At 38.7% G+C, this 17,507-nt stretch overlaps 1 protein-coding gene across 1 annotated transcript in view; it reads right to left on the bottom strand.

Annotated features, from left to right (window-relative positions):
• LOC139968168 (uncharacterized) overlaps positions 1–16,598 on the bottom strand; it is a 33,438-nt gene extending 16,840 nt beyond the window's left edge. The window contains exons 1-2 of the mRNA XM_071972562.1: positions 16,392–16,598; positions 472–586 (exon numbers count right to left, since the gene is read on the bottom strand). Of these exons, the coding sequence (XP_071828663.1) occupies positions 472–586; positions 16,392–16,488 (212 nt within the window). The 5' untranslated portion in view covers positions 16,489–16,598. The remainder of the gene's footprint in view (positions 1–471; positions 587–16,391) is intronic.
• Between the last annotated feature and the right edge of the window lie 909 nt (positions 16,599–17,507).

Genomic DNA, 17,507 nt, shown 5'->3' with positions numbered 1-17,507 from the left:
GTTTTTACATATCATTTGATCGTGCACTTCTTTACACAAACTACCTTCAGTATATTTTATCGGAACAAAACAAACATCAGTAGAAATATACAGTTAGGCTGCCTACAAATTACAATGTCGATTACTCCATAATAAACGACAAAAGTTCAATTTGATTGGCTGTTGAGTTGAATAAATTAAAATGCTGGCAATGAAGGTTATGATCATGAGACAATTCTTATTCAAACGCTTATCTTGGCTGAAAAAAATTGCCCCAGAGACGTGGCGGACACTATCATGGGTTATTTTATTCGACGTGTTTATTGGCCAAATCATATAGCCCACCTCCAAAGGTATTACTTTAATTAACACCTTGCTACAGTGGTCCAATCACATGAGGTGAAGCCAAGAAACATTGAACGTACATCCCAGCCTACGGGTGTTATATAGGCCTTGTCACATGCTCACGTGTAATTACGTACTCACACTTACATGTAAGGCAAGTCGGATGACAGGTTTCTTGGCAAGGCAACCAAACCTTTATCCGCACAATTAGCTTCACCGTTAGAGCAATTACAGACACCTGTTGGTCCACACGCTGGAACATCTGTATGGATATCAATTCATAAATAGTAACACAGACATCAACTTGAGAAATATGTCGAACAACCAGGCGCGTAGATTCTGCATTGAAAACTATCTAAGCGTAGCGCCACCATAAGTTGGCGGTATGCGTAAAAAAAAAATTAAAAAGAAAATTGGCTCAAACTGCCTCCCAGATCGCTGGAAATGGCACTTCCCATCTAAAAGCTTGAAATTACTAGCGATATCATAAAAACATTCAAACAAATCTGCTCAAGGGGGGCGGTCGCCCCCTTCGACACCCCCCCCCCCCTGGCTACGCGCCTGCGAACAACACATTCAGACTTGTAGTACGAGACAACAGTAGAAGTTAAAGTAACTAATTTGCTAGAATACGATTACCAGTATATGGACTCACTATAAAAGCAGCCAAGAATGCATGCAGCATTTGAATCTTGTTAACAAGTATAACAGTCCATTCACGACAAAAGCTTCTAAACCCTGTGTAAAGATAGTATATTATCTTAGTTGAGAGGCTGCTATGAATGTTAACGTTATAGTAAAAAGTAAAAACAAGAAAAAGCTACATAGCGACCTTTATATAAAGTTGATCCAACATGGATTGATATCGTGTTATTCGTGAAGTCATTCTGCATAATATACAAGAAAAATAGCGATGAAGACAACTTTTCAAGCCGGATTATTGCAAAAGTAATAAACCCTAACATTGTAGCAACAAGCGTGAGAACAAATACCCACATTGGGAAAGGCATTAAAGTACACACACTTTGAGAAACGTTACTGATCAGGCGCGTATCCAGGATTTTCTAACCCGGGGGGCGCGAATTACTATCTAAGCGGAGCGCCACCATCGGTTGGCGCGGAGCGTACAAGAAAATTTCTGGTTTTGATACCCCCCCAGATCACCGGAAATGGCACTTCTCGGGCTTGAAAATGAGCAACCAGATGTACACTTTTGCCTGAGAACCAAGTATTTCCCAAAAGTTTTTCCCCCATCCATAACCTTTTGAAGATTGTCACCAGTCACATCATGTTCGACCTCATTGCATGTCCTATGGATCATTGCCTTTGTAGGTGATTCTACGTCACGGCCCACAATATCCGAAAGCCCTACTTTTCAAGGTTTTAAGCCCATTATTTGTTGAGAATTTGAAAATTCACATTTCTCGTGAATAAAATCACTTCAAAACATACCCATAATGTTGCACAAAATTCAATCTATGGACAACCAATATAGAAAAAAACCTCCTTGAACCCCTAAAAGACAGGTCAAAATTGCACGAGTAGAGGAAAGTATGATGAAGAATGTTTGTCAGGAAATTTTTTGAAAATTCAGACACAGTTAATTTATTGGTGTAGAAATATTAAAACCTCTTATAAATGGCTATTATAAAACTTGGTTGAAGGAAATGAAAAATAGCAGATATTTCCGATATCAGGTATATCGAAACCGAACACTACACACATAGGCGTAGGTCCCGTAGGAGTGCCCCCCCCCCCCCCGCAACCAAATGTTTCCCATTTTCTTCGGGCACCTACTTAAAGAAAAATAAATAGCAATGAATAGCTTAAAAATGATCTCCTTGGTAATTAAAATAAAGTTGTAAGCTTGACCGACATTACTACTGTAAAAGAGAGTTTTGACATAAATGGATCTGTATGGTTTTTCTCCATCTACATAAGACATTTGGTTGTTTACATTAGCATCCGGCGGTATACTGTGTAACTTTCACGGACCGTTCGGTACACGATGCCATGCAATGTAATGACCGATGCTTGCTTGTCTGATATTGGCATCGAAGTATTGAACGCGCGCTTTGCGTGCGAAAAATGTTGGCCTTTTTTTCGTTACAGCCCCCAAATCAAATTGGGCTCCTACGCCTTTGACTACACACATAGACAGTTTTTGAGACTGTTCATCGTGGAACATGCATTTCAATGCTCACTGATACGGTGTTATATCTGCTCTTTGCTTTACAAACTCGAACAGGCGTGTAGCGAGTAATTGCCAAGGGAGGGGCGAAGCCGGTAGGCAAACTATCTAAGCGAAGCGCCACCATGAGTTGGCGCGAAGCGTACAATAAAAATTTTGGCCGAAAATGCCTCCCAGATCGCTGGAAATGACACTTCTCAGGCCTTGTAAGTTGCATCTAAGCATTGTCTATTTTGAAATTACTAGCGATGTCATAAAGAAAATTTGCTCGGGGGGGGTGTCGCCCCCTTCCCGAAATGCGTCATGTTCCCCGACGACTCGGTCGAGTTCAAGATCAGTCACAGTTGGTTCCATATTGCACAATCGTACAATTGTTTAAGGCGTCCATACACACACGCGCGTTATGATAGACCATATATAGTATTTATATAGATACATTAGTGAGAGAGGAAATATGGAAACGTCAAAAATGGAGTTGTCGGTGTAAGGGGTAGGGTGAGGCGCACACCCGCTCCGTAATCCTTGATCTGTCACTGGCTACCCTGTGTATATAATAGGGATCAGCGCTTTAACTATGACTGTTCCTCTTTCTCTTCCCGAGGTCTTGGCTATCTTCTACTCCCTCCTTTTCTCATTTTTCTCTCTTTTTCTTTTTCTTTTCCCTTCCTTCCTCTCCTCCTTTTCTTTTTCCCCCCTCTTTTTTCTCTCCTCTTTTCCTTACCCGGGGGGCGCCCGCCCCCAACGCCCCCCCGGATACGCACCTGACTGATAAAGTCAGCCCTCGACAGTTAAAGTGCTTGGTCTGTAAAGCATATGAAGTAACCTGCAGGGCTGAATAGTGGTACAAATGTCTCAGTTGTTATCATAGACTGAGATATTCGCCCTCGTTAGGCTGACAAAGGTTTTAGCTGCAGCAAAGCAACTTGACATGTAATGTGAGGAGGGCTGCTATGGCGGGCCATCAGTCTTAAAACGTGGGGAATCGACGTATACCGATTTAAATCGACATATACCAATTTCCTTCGACTTAAACCAGTTTCCAGCAGCTTAAAATTGAATTCTCCCGATTTAAATCGACTTATTCCAGTTTAATAAATTGGTATATGTCGATTTAAATCGGTATATGTCGATTCCTGCCCGGTTTGAGACTGATGGCTTGCCATATCATGTGATGCCGACCGTACTATTCGGGTTCAAGGGAAAGTAACAGGTTCAGATACAAAAGACAAAGCGTGATACAGTCAAATGGGAAGTGCAAAAGCGGGGAAAAGACCCCACATTGAAAGAAGTATAGAATTAATGAACATGGTACAAGAAGCAACAACAATCTCACTAGACAAAGTACGCAATACTGCCTTTTAGAGAACACGTTTCCATATAAGGAAGTCCGTTTTCAGGAAGTTCAAGTTAATGAGATCAACACGTACTTTTTGTGAGTTCAAGTATAGCAGTTACATTTGACACGGCTGTACACCATGCATGCACGGTACTCTACTTAGTCACGCTGGATACGTGTCGCAATGAAATTTGAGGTGATATATTAAGCTACCATATACATATACTTTTGGAGTAGGTTTTTATTTTAATCAAACATATTTAATGTCAGTCATGGAAATGTTCCACCATTTGTTCGTGGAGAGCTGATGTAGAGCATTCATTAGCAAAACTACACAGAGTCCCATACGAAGCGAATCAGAAGTGGATCATATATGGATATGATACTCTTGGAGTATTCAATCGCCCGTAGCTTTCAACAAATGACACAGCATGCAAACTCACACTGGAAGCAATGTATGATACAGCGCGGGTATAGACGATGCCATAATAACAACATTGTTGATAAAAACAATTGCTGATAAAGTTATTGTATTATCTGGAAAGTTATTAAGCTTTATGCAGGATAATAAGCTATAAATCATGAAACATTTACAAAAAAATAAAATGCAATTATGTTATATATCAACATTTAATGTTAACGTCTCAAGACATGTTCCTTCTTTTCTACAACGAACATTAAGTGCTAAGAAATGTTCTTATTAACCCAGCCCAGTATATCCATCGTCAAAATAGCATCAAACACTGCAACACAGACTTGCCAAACAGACCCGTTGTAAAAATGAAATCTTAAAGAATAATGGAAATATAAATATATATCTGGCAAGCTTTGAGAAATGTACAATCAATGGGGAATACGTGACAATGTTGGGCTACATCTATCTTACAGGTACTTGATACAGATATCAATAACGATATCGATATCGCAAATTATTTTAACTTCTTTTTACATCTGTAGCAAACAAATTTGCGACAAGCCAGAATTCACAGGAAAACAAAAGTATGGAAACGTTAAAGCAATATGTATTGTCAGAGATTTCAAATGGATTTCTGTTAAATATTCCTAAAGTATCACATGAATTTGTTATTAGGTATCTACAGCATCTTGATAATTCAAAAGCTACGGGTACCGATAAAATCAGCGCTAACATGTTAAAAAAAGTGCGCAACTTATATGATTTTCCGGCGTCAAGATGGACGGTGGCCAAAGTGATACCTATCTACGACAATAGGTCGAAACTAGACGTGTGGAATTATAGACCAATATCAGTGATAACCGTAGTTTCAAAAAGATTTTGGACAAAAATGTACATGGACAGGGGGGTAGGAAGCTTCCAAAAAGTGTGGGAGCACAACATCAGAGGGGCACTTCCTCATTCCACAACCACCACTCGTTATACTATAAACTGATACACACCGGCCATATCACTTAAATATATATGATGTGTTAGTATGCTATCAATACTATTTATTGAGATTGTTTATTGTTAACCGTGCTACAACAAGATACGGGATGCTATTTTAGAAATAGCATGTACAGACTAAAAATAAATTATTAAAATAAAATATTAAAATAACAAAGGCTTAAGAAATCCAAAAGACAGTTCTTCATCAAATGGGCACATTTTATTTGCCAGTAAGGCACATTTGCTATTTTGGAAAAAAGTGGGGGGAACGTGCCCCCAGTGCCCCCCCCCCCCCCCCGCTCCAACACCCCTGTACATGGATCTCTTCATGAAAAGGTTGAACAGTTTAATTTACCAAGAGTAGCACAATCTGGATTCATGGCAAAGCAATCGTGTGAGACAGCATTATTCGTTATTGATAGACAGTTGGATGTAGAAAAATGACTTTTGGTAAGTCAATGCTAATAGATTTACGTAGGCGTTTGATTAAGTCAACCTTGCTACTACATTGTTACAAAAACTATATATAGCAATGCTCCAAAGATTGTTTTGAACGGTTAAAGTCTTACCTGTGTGATATAATTCAAAGCGTCTTTGTTATAATGGGGTTCATTCAACCTGCATACCCATGCAAAGCGGTGTGCCACTGCAGGGATCTATTGTTGGTCCATTACCGTTTATTACTCTATATTAATCACTTTAGTGAGGAAAAATGTTAGTGGGGAAAACCATAACGGACTTATAACATAAATTAAATGAAGAAATACGAATATATATATATATTTATATATATATATATATATATATATATATATATATATAGATGTAGTAACAATATGATGGTTATAAATATAGACGAAACTAAATGCTGTAGTCTGTTCAAGACAAAGGTAACGTACATTAACAAATACTGACCTTCTTAGTGCATATGGATGTAAATCAACTTGCAAATGTTAAATGTGAAAGGCTCTGGGGTGTCAGGAGAGATATGAACTATCCTGGCAAGACCAAATAGAGTATGTGTGTAAGACTGTCAGCACCAGGATAGATATGAACCTATCCTGGCAAGACCAAATAGATTGTGTGTGTAACACCCTCAGCATCAGGATAGATATGAACCTATCCTGCATGACAAGACCAATTAGATTATGTGTGTAAGACCGTCAGCACCAGGATAGATATGAACCTATCCTGGCAAGACCAAATAGATTATGTGTATAACACCGTCAGCATCAGGATAGATATGAACCTATCCTGACAAGACCAAATAGATTATGTGTGTAAGACCGTCAGCACCAGGATAGATATGAACCTATCCTGAAAAGACCAAATAGATTAAATGTGTAAGACTGTCAGCACCAGGATAGATATGAACCTATCCTGACACGACCAAATAGATTCTGTATATAAGACCGTCAGCACCAGGATAGGTATGAACCTATCCTGACAAGACCAACTAGATTATGTATGTAAGACCGTCAGCATCAGGATAGGTATGAACCTATCCTGACAAGACCAAATAGATTATGTATGTAAGACCGTCAGCACCAGGATAGATATGAACCTATCCTGACAAGACCAAATAGATTATGTATGTAAGACCGTCAGCATCAGGATAGGTATGAACCTATCCTGACAAGACCAAATAGATTATGTGTGTAAGACCGTCAGCACTAGGATAGATATGAACCTATCCTGAAAAGACCAAATAGATTATGTGTGTAAGACTGTCAGCACCAGGATAGATATGAACCTATCCTGGCAAGACCAAATAGATTATGTGTGTAAGACTGTCAGCACCAGGATAGATATGAACCTATCCTGACACGACCAAATAGATTCTGTATATAAGACCGTCAGCACCAGGATAGGTATGAACCTATCCTGACAAGACCAATTAGATTATGTATGTAAGACCGTCAGCATCAGGATAGGTATGAGCCTATCCTGACAAGACCAAATAGATTATGTATGTAAGACCGTCAGCACCAGGATAGATATGAACCTATCCTGACACGACCAAATAGATTATGTATGTAAGACCGTCAGCACCAGGATAGGTATGAACCTATCCTGACAAGACCAACTAGATTATGTATGTAAGACCGTCAGCATCAGGATAGGTATAAACCTTTCCTGGCAAGACCAAATAGATTATGTCTGTAACACCCTCAGCACCAGGATAGGTATAAACCTTTCCTGGCAAGACCAAACAGATTATGTGTGTAAGACTGTCAGCACCAGGATAGATATGAACCTATCCTGACACGACCAAATAGATTCTGTATATAAGACCGTCAGCACCAGGATAGATATGAACCTATCCTGGCAAGACCAAATAGATTATGTGTGTAAGACCGTCTGCACCAGGCTAGGTATGAACCTATCCTGACAAGACCAAATAGATTATGTGTATAAGACCGTCAGCATCAGGATAGGTATGAACCTATCCTGACAAGACCAAATAGATTATGTATGTAAGACCGTCAGCATCAAGATAGGTATGAACCCATCCTGGCAAGACCAAATAGATTATGTATGTAACACCGTCAGCACCAGTATAGATATGAACCTATCCTGACAAGACCAAATAGATTATGTATGTAAGACCGTCAGCATCAAGATAGGTATGAACCCATCCTGACAAGACCAAATAGATTATGTATGTAACACCGTCAGCACCAGTATAGATATGAACCCATCCTGACAAGACCAAATAGATTATGTATATAAGACCGTCAGCATCAGGATAGTATGAAAATATCCTGGCAAGAACAAATAGATTATGTGTGTAAGACTGTCAGCACCAGGTTGGCCTTCTAAAGAAGCAAAATACTGATGTGCCAACCTGAGTTTTATATTATAATGGATACACTCTTCTGTACCTCGATTACTGCAATCTTGTATCGGGATCATGTAATCAGGGATATATTAATACGATAACTAAGCTGCAAAAAAAGGTGCTGCTATAATTACCTTAAGCGCAACTTATCACGCAAGATAATGTGACCTTTTTAATGTTCTTTTGATGTACATTCAATATATGAACGATTAATTATTGTATTTAAATCTCCTGACGGATTAGCACCCAATTATATGAATGAGATGTATACCGCCATATGAAATGGCCACAATTATGCTCTACGGTCTGTGACGTCAAGAGGACCGAAATACATTAGAAAAGAGTTTCATGTATTGCTACAAAAGAATGGAATGAGTTGCCTCCATTTGACAGAAATGCACACAAATTTAGCAGTTTTAAAGATTTGTGAAAGAAATTGTATATTTATGTTAATTTATGCAAATGTTCTACAGATCTTACAATTTTTGAAATTCTTAAGTTTATGATATTTAGCTTTGTAACATCTAACCTATTTTATATGTATATGTTTTTCATTGGGGATCAATTTATCCGTTTACCGTTACTTATCTATTAAATTAGTTTTATTTTCAGTTTACATGCATCTTTTTACATCTAGATTTTTATACATTCAGACTTATTATTGCATTTTACACCAATATGTTTTGAACAACTACATTTAATAGGGCCTCGTGGAAGATAAGTCTTAACAAACCGAGCAACCCTCTCTGGCACAAAAAAAAGTTGAAATAAATAAATAAACAACATGTGAATTACTCCATTTCAAAACTACTTAGTACAAGTGACCAGTGGCATAAAACAACGGATGACAGCGTATAAAACGTCGGTATGTACTTAAAGGTGGGATCGCTCGTAATTTCCTCGTTAATTCTGTCCTTCACACCAACCGATTCAAAAATAATATCAATACTACCCTCTACCGGTTCGTCGCTGTTGTTTCGTAATTTCTCAGCAATCCCGTATTTACGGCTAGTAAGCAATAAACGGGTTCGGTTACTTGAACGGTGGCCTTGGCGAAATTCCTGCATAGTTTCTTGTCTGTGGCAGTGTCAGTTACAGGGAGTTGTTATGGAAAAACTCCCTGGTCAGTAGTATGCGGTAAATTATTACGTCGCGTTTCCGTGTGTGTTGTGTGATACAAAACTCTGTGGTTTGTTTTACGGATGCCCTGGTTTCGTAGTTGAATCACTGATTTGGAAAGCTCTGCATGCTTTATGCTGTATCGAATATCAGAAGTTTAGCCTATAGAAGTACAGTACTATTTTACTTTAAAAAACCAGTGTATTCCAAACCTTTACAGATGCGCCAGTCTTGTACTAACCTGAGTAAAGTATTTGAAATATTACAACCTCAGTTGCGAGCCGACATTCTTTCACAGCTCAAGAAACTTATAGTGAAGTTTATGTCTGATACATTGACTCGTGTCACAAAAAGGACAGACGCGAATGAGTGAAAAAATTGCCAAAAGTGATTACATTGGGTATCAAACGTATGGTCAAGTCCGTCATATGTGAACAATTGGTATTTCAGCCAATTTAGGTATTAATTACACATAGACACAGTCACAACTTACATTGTATTTTATACATAAATTTTAGTTATATATCAGGAGGATTTTGTCATAAACCATATATAGATAAATATGTATATTTAATTATTTTTGGACTCCTGACAACGGGCCCTTTAGGCGATCACAGAACACTTGCCCTAGCTGCACCCCATCCTCCTAACCGGTGCACGTAAACCCTGTCCTTGCACCCCTTTGACCCGAATTAAAAATAAGGAAATTTGAACGGAAAAGGGAACGAAAATACGTTGCCATAACGGGCGGCTCCACCCTCTTTAGAAAGGATTGGCAAAAAGGGAATAAGTACATGAACAATAAATTAAAAGTTATTTCCATTGAAAAGTGACTCGCTGAACATCGGCAGTCAAAGCAAACAACTTTTGTTTTCTAAATCACGTCAGTTTATTGCTTTCCAGCGTACTGTACTCCAGTATTGATTATCCTGCCTCTTGTTCCGAACGGCTCCCAAAGAAATGCCAAAAAGTCGGCAACGGGGTTGGGGGTGGGTTACCCAGCCCCACCATGGGGCACCTCATCACGACTGACTCGAATTACAACTCGAAACTATAACTCAAATTGCATTGAATTTAAAAAAGAAAAAGAAAAAAAAAGCTGTCTGCATGGCTCATACTTATCTATACTATTGTGTGACCATATAGGCGTACAGGCTCTAGTCAACCAGGAGGGACACTGGGGGGGGGGGCTTTTTTTTCTTGCCACAGAAAATTAAACATTGCCAGGAAGTTCCTAGTACGATTAATTCATTTCAAACTTCGACTACAATGAAGGACAAAGAGAACCATATAGGCCTATGCCTGACTATAAGATCATTGAACCATCACGAACAACTCCGAATAATCTTCCATTTGCCGATTCATGACACTGGGAAGTAAGGGGTGGGGGGTGGGGCATTCCATTTGATCCGCAAGTATAGTGAACGGTCACCACAACAAAGGTGTATAGCTTGGGACTAGCATGGGGAGACTTGTCAACCTTGTGAACATTTTTTAGGGGGGTAAGATGTAAGGGGGGGGAGTCGGCAAACTAAAACATACAGGGTAAACAGAGGGAAGGAAAGAGGTCAAAAAAGAAAGAGTGAAAGACAGATGAAGGGATGGAGGAAGAAAGTAAAGAAAATGTGGAGATGGAGGTTAGGGGTAGAGATAGATATGATATGAAATACAGAGAAAAGAAAACCAAGAGCAGAAAATGGAGATCACTGGGATACTGTCAAATACACAAGAAGAATATACAATCTCAATACTGGAATTAAATAATGCACCACATAAATACAGCTTATGACATCAAGAAATCAAAGGTGAAGGATATAATGTTTCAAGGATGCTGGAAAATAAGACACAACAGAAGATGATCATGGTTTCTGATCTATTAGGCTTCTTCTCCCTACTGCTACAAGGATGTAAGAGACCACAGGGACTCACACAACTCTTTAAGTTGTGATGACCTCTGACCCTTACTATGCCTAACTGTTATGTTGCCAGGAAATAAATACACCAGTGCATGAGAGGAGGTGAGAGACAGGACTGATTGATCGTGTCTATAGGGGTGTTTAATATACATGTGATTCAAGAAGATAGATGTAAAATGTAGCATCGTTTGAACACTTCAAAGGGGACCCCTTCCCCACCCCCACCCCACGTTCAAATCATATCCCCTCCTGCCTCCTGGCAACGGATATGAACACCAGTATAAATAAACCGATACAGATATTTATACCCGCTGTTTGTGTAGGCCTATATACAATAATACAAAGCTGGCCATTCTCTGATTGTTACTCCTTGATTGAATTTCCCCAACCTTGCCCACCTTGACTTAGAGGGTGGCCAAGCTTCTGATTCACAGTCATAGCTACTATCGAACAAAATGGACGAAAGCAATTTATCTAAATCTGGTGATGCAGATGTATCAATAGCTGCTAATCCAACGTGAATGTCGCACAACCTGTCAATAAAAGTCTGGGAAAAGTGCTTGCCCCTGCCATATGTATGATCTCTTTTGTTCAGGATCATATAAATGTGGCAATGTGTATTTGTATGGTCTGAGGTTTCTCTCCCATGCTGCTCCATATCTAATCCTACTGGTGACATTGGACAGAACATGGCAGATGGCTTCTTGAGAGGTGTTGAAGTAACTGGATCAGAAGTATCTGTAAAGATTACATAAAACATTTGTTACTAGATTGCAAGTATCCTGCTATAGCTACTATGGCTGTGACTAAAAATATACTTTTGTTTAGAACTTATCACACTTTTGCAGCACTGGAAACTGATATTTCAATTTAAATGGTGTCATTGAGTTTAGAGGACATTGAAGTAGAAGATATTGAAGTTACAAGTATGTTGGTGAAACCAAGACCACCCTCAATAAGCAGTTCTAGTCACAGGTCAATACAATGAAAATGGAGACTCCAGTAGGGGAACACTTTCAGTTCCCCACTCATACCATTAAAGTAAGACATGTCCCAACAGGTAACTAAATTCGTAGACTAACCATCTCAGACATAGTACACCACAGCAGAGATAGAGAGAGTGAACGGAATGCCTTAGCACCATTCAACTGAATGGGCTCAATATACAAGAAGGACATGACTAACTTACATAGGCGTTTGGTGAAAATTCGGGCAATATGCTGAGAATTTTTCGGGCACCTACTAAAAAAGAATCATTTTCAGTGTGTTTTTCACATTTTTTGGTGAAAATTCGTGCAAAATGCTGAAAATTTTTCGGGCACCTACTGAAAGAAGAATAATTTGCAATGTGTTTTCCACTTTTTTCGGTGAAAATTCCGGCAATATGCTGAGAATTTTTCGGGCACCTACTTAAAAAAAGAATAATTTGCAATGTGTTTTTCACTTTTTTTGGTAAAAATTCAGCAATAAGTTGAGAATTTTTCAGGCACCTACTGCAAGAAGAATATTTTGCAATGTGTTTTTCAATGTTTAAACTTACATTGTTATGATCATTTTTGTTTTACAGATTCCCTAATAATTTTAACCAATATGGAAGGCTAATACAGTAAGACGCAAAATGATTGTATGTTATTGGCATGTGATGTAATAACCGATGAATGCCTATATGATATGCACAACAACATGTTGATCGCGCGCGGAGCACGCGAAAATTTCGGTCATATTTTTCGGGCAAGTCGTTTAAGCCCCCCACAAATCAAATGAGGCTCCTATGCCTATGCTAACTTAATCCTGCTCCATCTCTGTATTCTGCCATAGTTCATTCCCCCTCTCTCCTTCTTAATCCTCGCTTTGTACTCCAAAGTTTATCTAAATACCTCTGCTTTCCCTGACTCCTTTTGTTCAATACACCATTAACTTCTTTCTTTGTGTTCACCATGTCCTCTCTGTTCCAGGCTCTATTGTGTCTCTTGAATTACCTGTTACTAGTCAGTTTGCCTCTAAAGAAGATCCTCATAATATCAGCGCCACTGACTTTTATATAAATTCTCATACACATGTACGCTTTTTAGTGGATGAGCAATATGCTACCATTTTTTTCTTTTCTTTAGGAATTTAATGAGAATGAAATTGTATTAATTTTTCTGATCACATCAGATCAGATATAAGATTAGCACTGCTCTTCCAGTCTGTTATTCATGCAAGGATAAACATATAAATTTACCTTCTCCTTTGTGAGTGTCAACTGAGCTTTCTGTGGTGACAGCTGCTGAGAATGCCTCTGTTTGACTTTCGGCATCCTTCTGGAAAGATGCATTTGACACCTGTTCAATGAAACAAAAAAATTGTCCGTAAATCATATAACTGAAATAGTAATTTTACTGTACACCCCAAGCTTAATTGTATGCGTAATGAATCTGGTAATGACCAAATCATTACAAACAAACATGTTTTTATCATACCCAAGAAAAATATGAAAGAGAAAAGTAACAAACAAACACTTTGGCAGATTTCAATAATAACATATTGTTAACCCACAATGATTTAAACCCAAATAAGGATGATATATTCTTCCATACTCTTCTTCAACATATCCTAAAACCGTGGTACCTTTCAAGAAAATTGTGAGGATAATTTTGTGTTGCCCAACTGCTTGCTCAACAACCTGAGCTCACATGTCAATGTACAATTTACTATGTAAACTTCCTGTCTAAGTGAACTGATTGGTTTCATATCATTAAAAGATGTCCAGTCTTTTGATCAAAGTTTGATGTACACTCACTATTTACCTACTGTGTAAACTTCCTGTTTATGTGAGCAGTTGGTTTCATGAGTGAGAATTGAGATGCTAGCTTACTCCATGACATAAGCCCACCATTGTGAAAATTCCTGTTTACATGCATAGCTAGTTTTCAGACTACCATTAACGCTAGATTACTCTCCACAAGAGATAGTTACGGTCACCAAATTTAATAGATCATAATTTTTGAACACTAAATATCAGATCATTTAGGGCTCTTAAAATGCAATCTGGATTTGGTTGCTAGGCGGGCCGTATCCTAGCAACCAAAAAGTTTTCCAATTTTTTTTGGCCCAATTTCATCCTTTGAGACATATTGCAAGACACCATATCAATTTCAGGCAATTCTGAGAGGGTGGGCGTGGAGGCCACTGTTGATTTGGCATGGATGGACCCATATATAAAAATATGATAACTTATCACAACATTATAGCATTAGGCCTACACAAAAAACTGGTACTTTCTTACCTCCAGGCATGGCAATATAAAGGTTTATATAGGTGTAGCTATATGTACTAATATGTTCCCTCAATTTGTGAGGCTAATTTACCTTAGTTCTTGCATAGCAGTTGGGTTCCTTCAAAAATCCCAAACGCAGAAATGTACACATGATTGAGTCAGTAGATAACATATACACCCCGTTGCCCAAATGAACCATTAAAACTTGATTGCGTATATGCTGGCTGTGGCTGACCTTAGAAGTATAGTTGCATATGTAGCGGTGTGAAAACATGTGAATCAGTTAGGAGTGATTCTAAAGTATTTATGTAGATGCATTATTTTTATAGGAAAAACTGCAGGTCCATGTGGTTGTACTTGTACAGCACAGTAGGCCTTCCTCACTGGTGCATATTACAAAATTAGGGGATGCAGTTACTTTGATCACTAAATTCAGATACTTATTACTATACTGTAGGCCTTAGTTCTATATATGCCTAGTTAATTATGACTGGGCAAAGATGAGGCTTCAAACTTCTTTCTTTTTTTTCAAATGCTCATTCACAAGAACATCTTCTTCAAACAAGGACAGCTGATAAAAATTTAGAACCTGGAGGGGGTGGGGATGAACAGATCACCTAGGCCTAGTGGTTAGAAAATATATTTCCATCAATTTGTTGAGGCAAAAAAAGTTTAATTTTTGGTGATGAGAAGGCCCAGCTTTCCATTGCATAAATATCAGTCAGTCTTCTTTAGAAAGGATACTTTCATTTTTAACTGTATACAGTATCTTCATGACAAGCATTCACAAACAGTGATGATGCTGACTCAGTAATACAACTTACTGCTATTTTGGGCTAGGATAAGTATGGTAAGGTTAGCATACGCTAGGCCCATTGGAAAAATAATGAATGATAGGCCTAGTTACATAGCCTAGGCATATCAAATCATGTATGTTACAAATACAATAGCATACTAGACACTGCGAAGTTCGAACACCTAAGCCTTAAAATACCCCAAAACTCCTAGCCTATATCTTCATTTTATTGACAAATATATACGTACATACTTGCACATAGGTCATTTTGGAGAGGAAATAACTGTAGCTTCGTAGTTTTTAGTGATATTGGCTTTTGCTTGTAGGTTATCATGGTGAAATCGTGTATTTCTTATGGGAGTCCGAACTTCGCAGTATTCTGTACTTCGCAATACTGATAGGCTATACATGTAACCTAGGACAACTACTGTACCCTATACAGTTTTAGCCTAGCTTAGCAAATCATTACCTTTTTGTGTGATCCTGAAGCATACGTTGCTCACAGAAGTCTAATCATGGACATGTTTGTAGAGTTCTTTCTCCATTTGCCAGCTTACATAGGAACGTAGAAGATAGATCTTCGTGGCATCTCTTCGTCGCTGTTGTTCCTTTGCACTGCTGTTTTTGTCAGGTCCATGCAACAAAGGCCTTCCTCCACTTAAACCTAGCCTACGCTCGTTCCAGGATAAGGTCGTTTTATTTCGCCCGATTCTCCTTGCCCTGATCCCTTTTCCATGATTGTCACAATACTCTAATCGAATGTATTTGGACGAAAATCGTACAGTATTCTTTACTCAAAAGGCACACAAACAACAAACTATCGAGGACGAAAGTCCTATGCGGTAAACAGTACAGTAAACTGAAATGCTGTGTTATAACATTATGTGTGCATGGGTACGGGCTTGTTGCGCATACGCTTGCCTGTGCTATTCACTGATCTAAATTTGCCACCGAGGTCACGTGATTAATAGGGGTCCCATTAAACCTCGCTGAAACCTCGATAATGCCAGCGCCCTCAAAAAAAAGTCTACGAGCGATATCGCCTTTAAAGTATAGCTTCTTTCGTCTTTATTTCTTTGTTATATCTCTTTATAGAAAGAAATTGCAAGTCGCACTTGTCTCCCCACTCCTGATACCTTTCCACGATTTGGTGGTTTAGCTACATTTTTAAAATCAGAGAGAGCAATATTAAATACATCTTACCTGCGAGCGGGCAGTCATTCTTGAGAGCAGTTACTGGATTAACTGCCTGCATGGACCCTAATAAAAGAAAGTAACACCAAATCAGTATCGGTTCCATCACTTAAACCGCAAATTCGTGTGCACGGAGGGAATTGTCGTCTGACAAAAAACGGTTCTACCGTTCTTATTTATATGCTTCTTTCCAACGGTGTCTGTGGTAGCGTGATTATAAACACAATACAAAAAAAGAGGAACTAATTAATTTATACAAGCTTTGTCACAGTTGATTCGTCAAAGTTGTATGGTGGTACACTGTCGGGTTAAATTTTTCAACATTTCGCAACTGACGACTAAATAGAATACGTATGTAAGACAGCAATAGGATATATATGAACCAGTCCTGGCCAGATTAAATAGATTTTGTATTCGTATTTTGTATTTTTAGATCCTCCTGCAAGCAGGAACTCGCGAAGCCGCCATCATTGGCTTATCAAAGCCGCAAGCTGACCGAAGTCAGTCTCTTAGATTCATATTTTGACGTCCATGATTATGAATTGTAAATTGTAAACAACTCTGTAACTGGACGACATACATTAATCTTGAAGTGACTCGAACTCGGGACCTTATTATTGAAAGGCACCGACGTTAACCACTGAGCTAACACTCCCTGATTATGTGTGTAAGACAGTCAACACCAGGATAGATATGAACCTATCCTGGCAAGACCAAATAGATTATGTGTGTAACATCCTAAGCACCAGGATAGATATGAACCTATCCTGGCAAGACCAAATAGATTATGTGTGTAACACCGTCTGCACCAGGATAGATATGAACCTATCCTGGCAAGACCAAATAGATTATGTATGTAATACCGTCAGCACCAGGATAGGTATGAACCTATCCTGGCAAGACCAAATAGATTATGTGTGTAACACCGTCTGCACCAGGATAGATATGAACCTATCCTGGCAAGACCAAATAGATTATGTATGTAATACCGTCAGCACCAGGATAGGTATGAACCTATCCTGGCAAGACCAAATAGATTATGTGTGTAAGCTTCATACTAGATGCAAGTGGATGAATATCTTGCCAAATTTAGAATTATCCCGTTACTACTTTACCACACTGCTT

Source organism: Apostichopus japonicus, chromosome 5 (genome assembly GCF_037975245.1).
Source record: "Apostichopus japonicus isolate 1M-3 chromosome 5, ASM3797524v1, whole genome shotgun sequence".
NCBI classification, from domain to species: domain Eukaryota; kingdom Metazoa; phylum Echinodermata; class Holothuroidea; order Aspidochirotida; family Stichopodidae; genus Apostichopus; species Apostichopus japonicus.
Note: the sequence above shows the minus strand (reverse complement) of the source record. Positions and strands in the feature narration are given on the sequence as shown.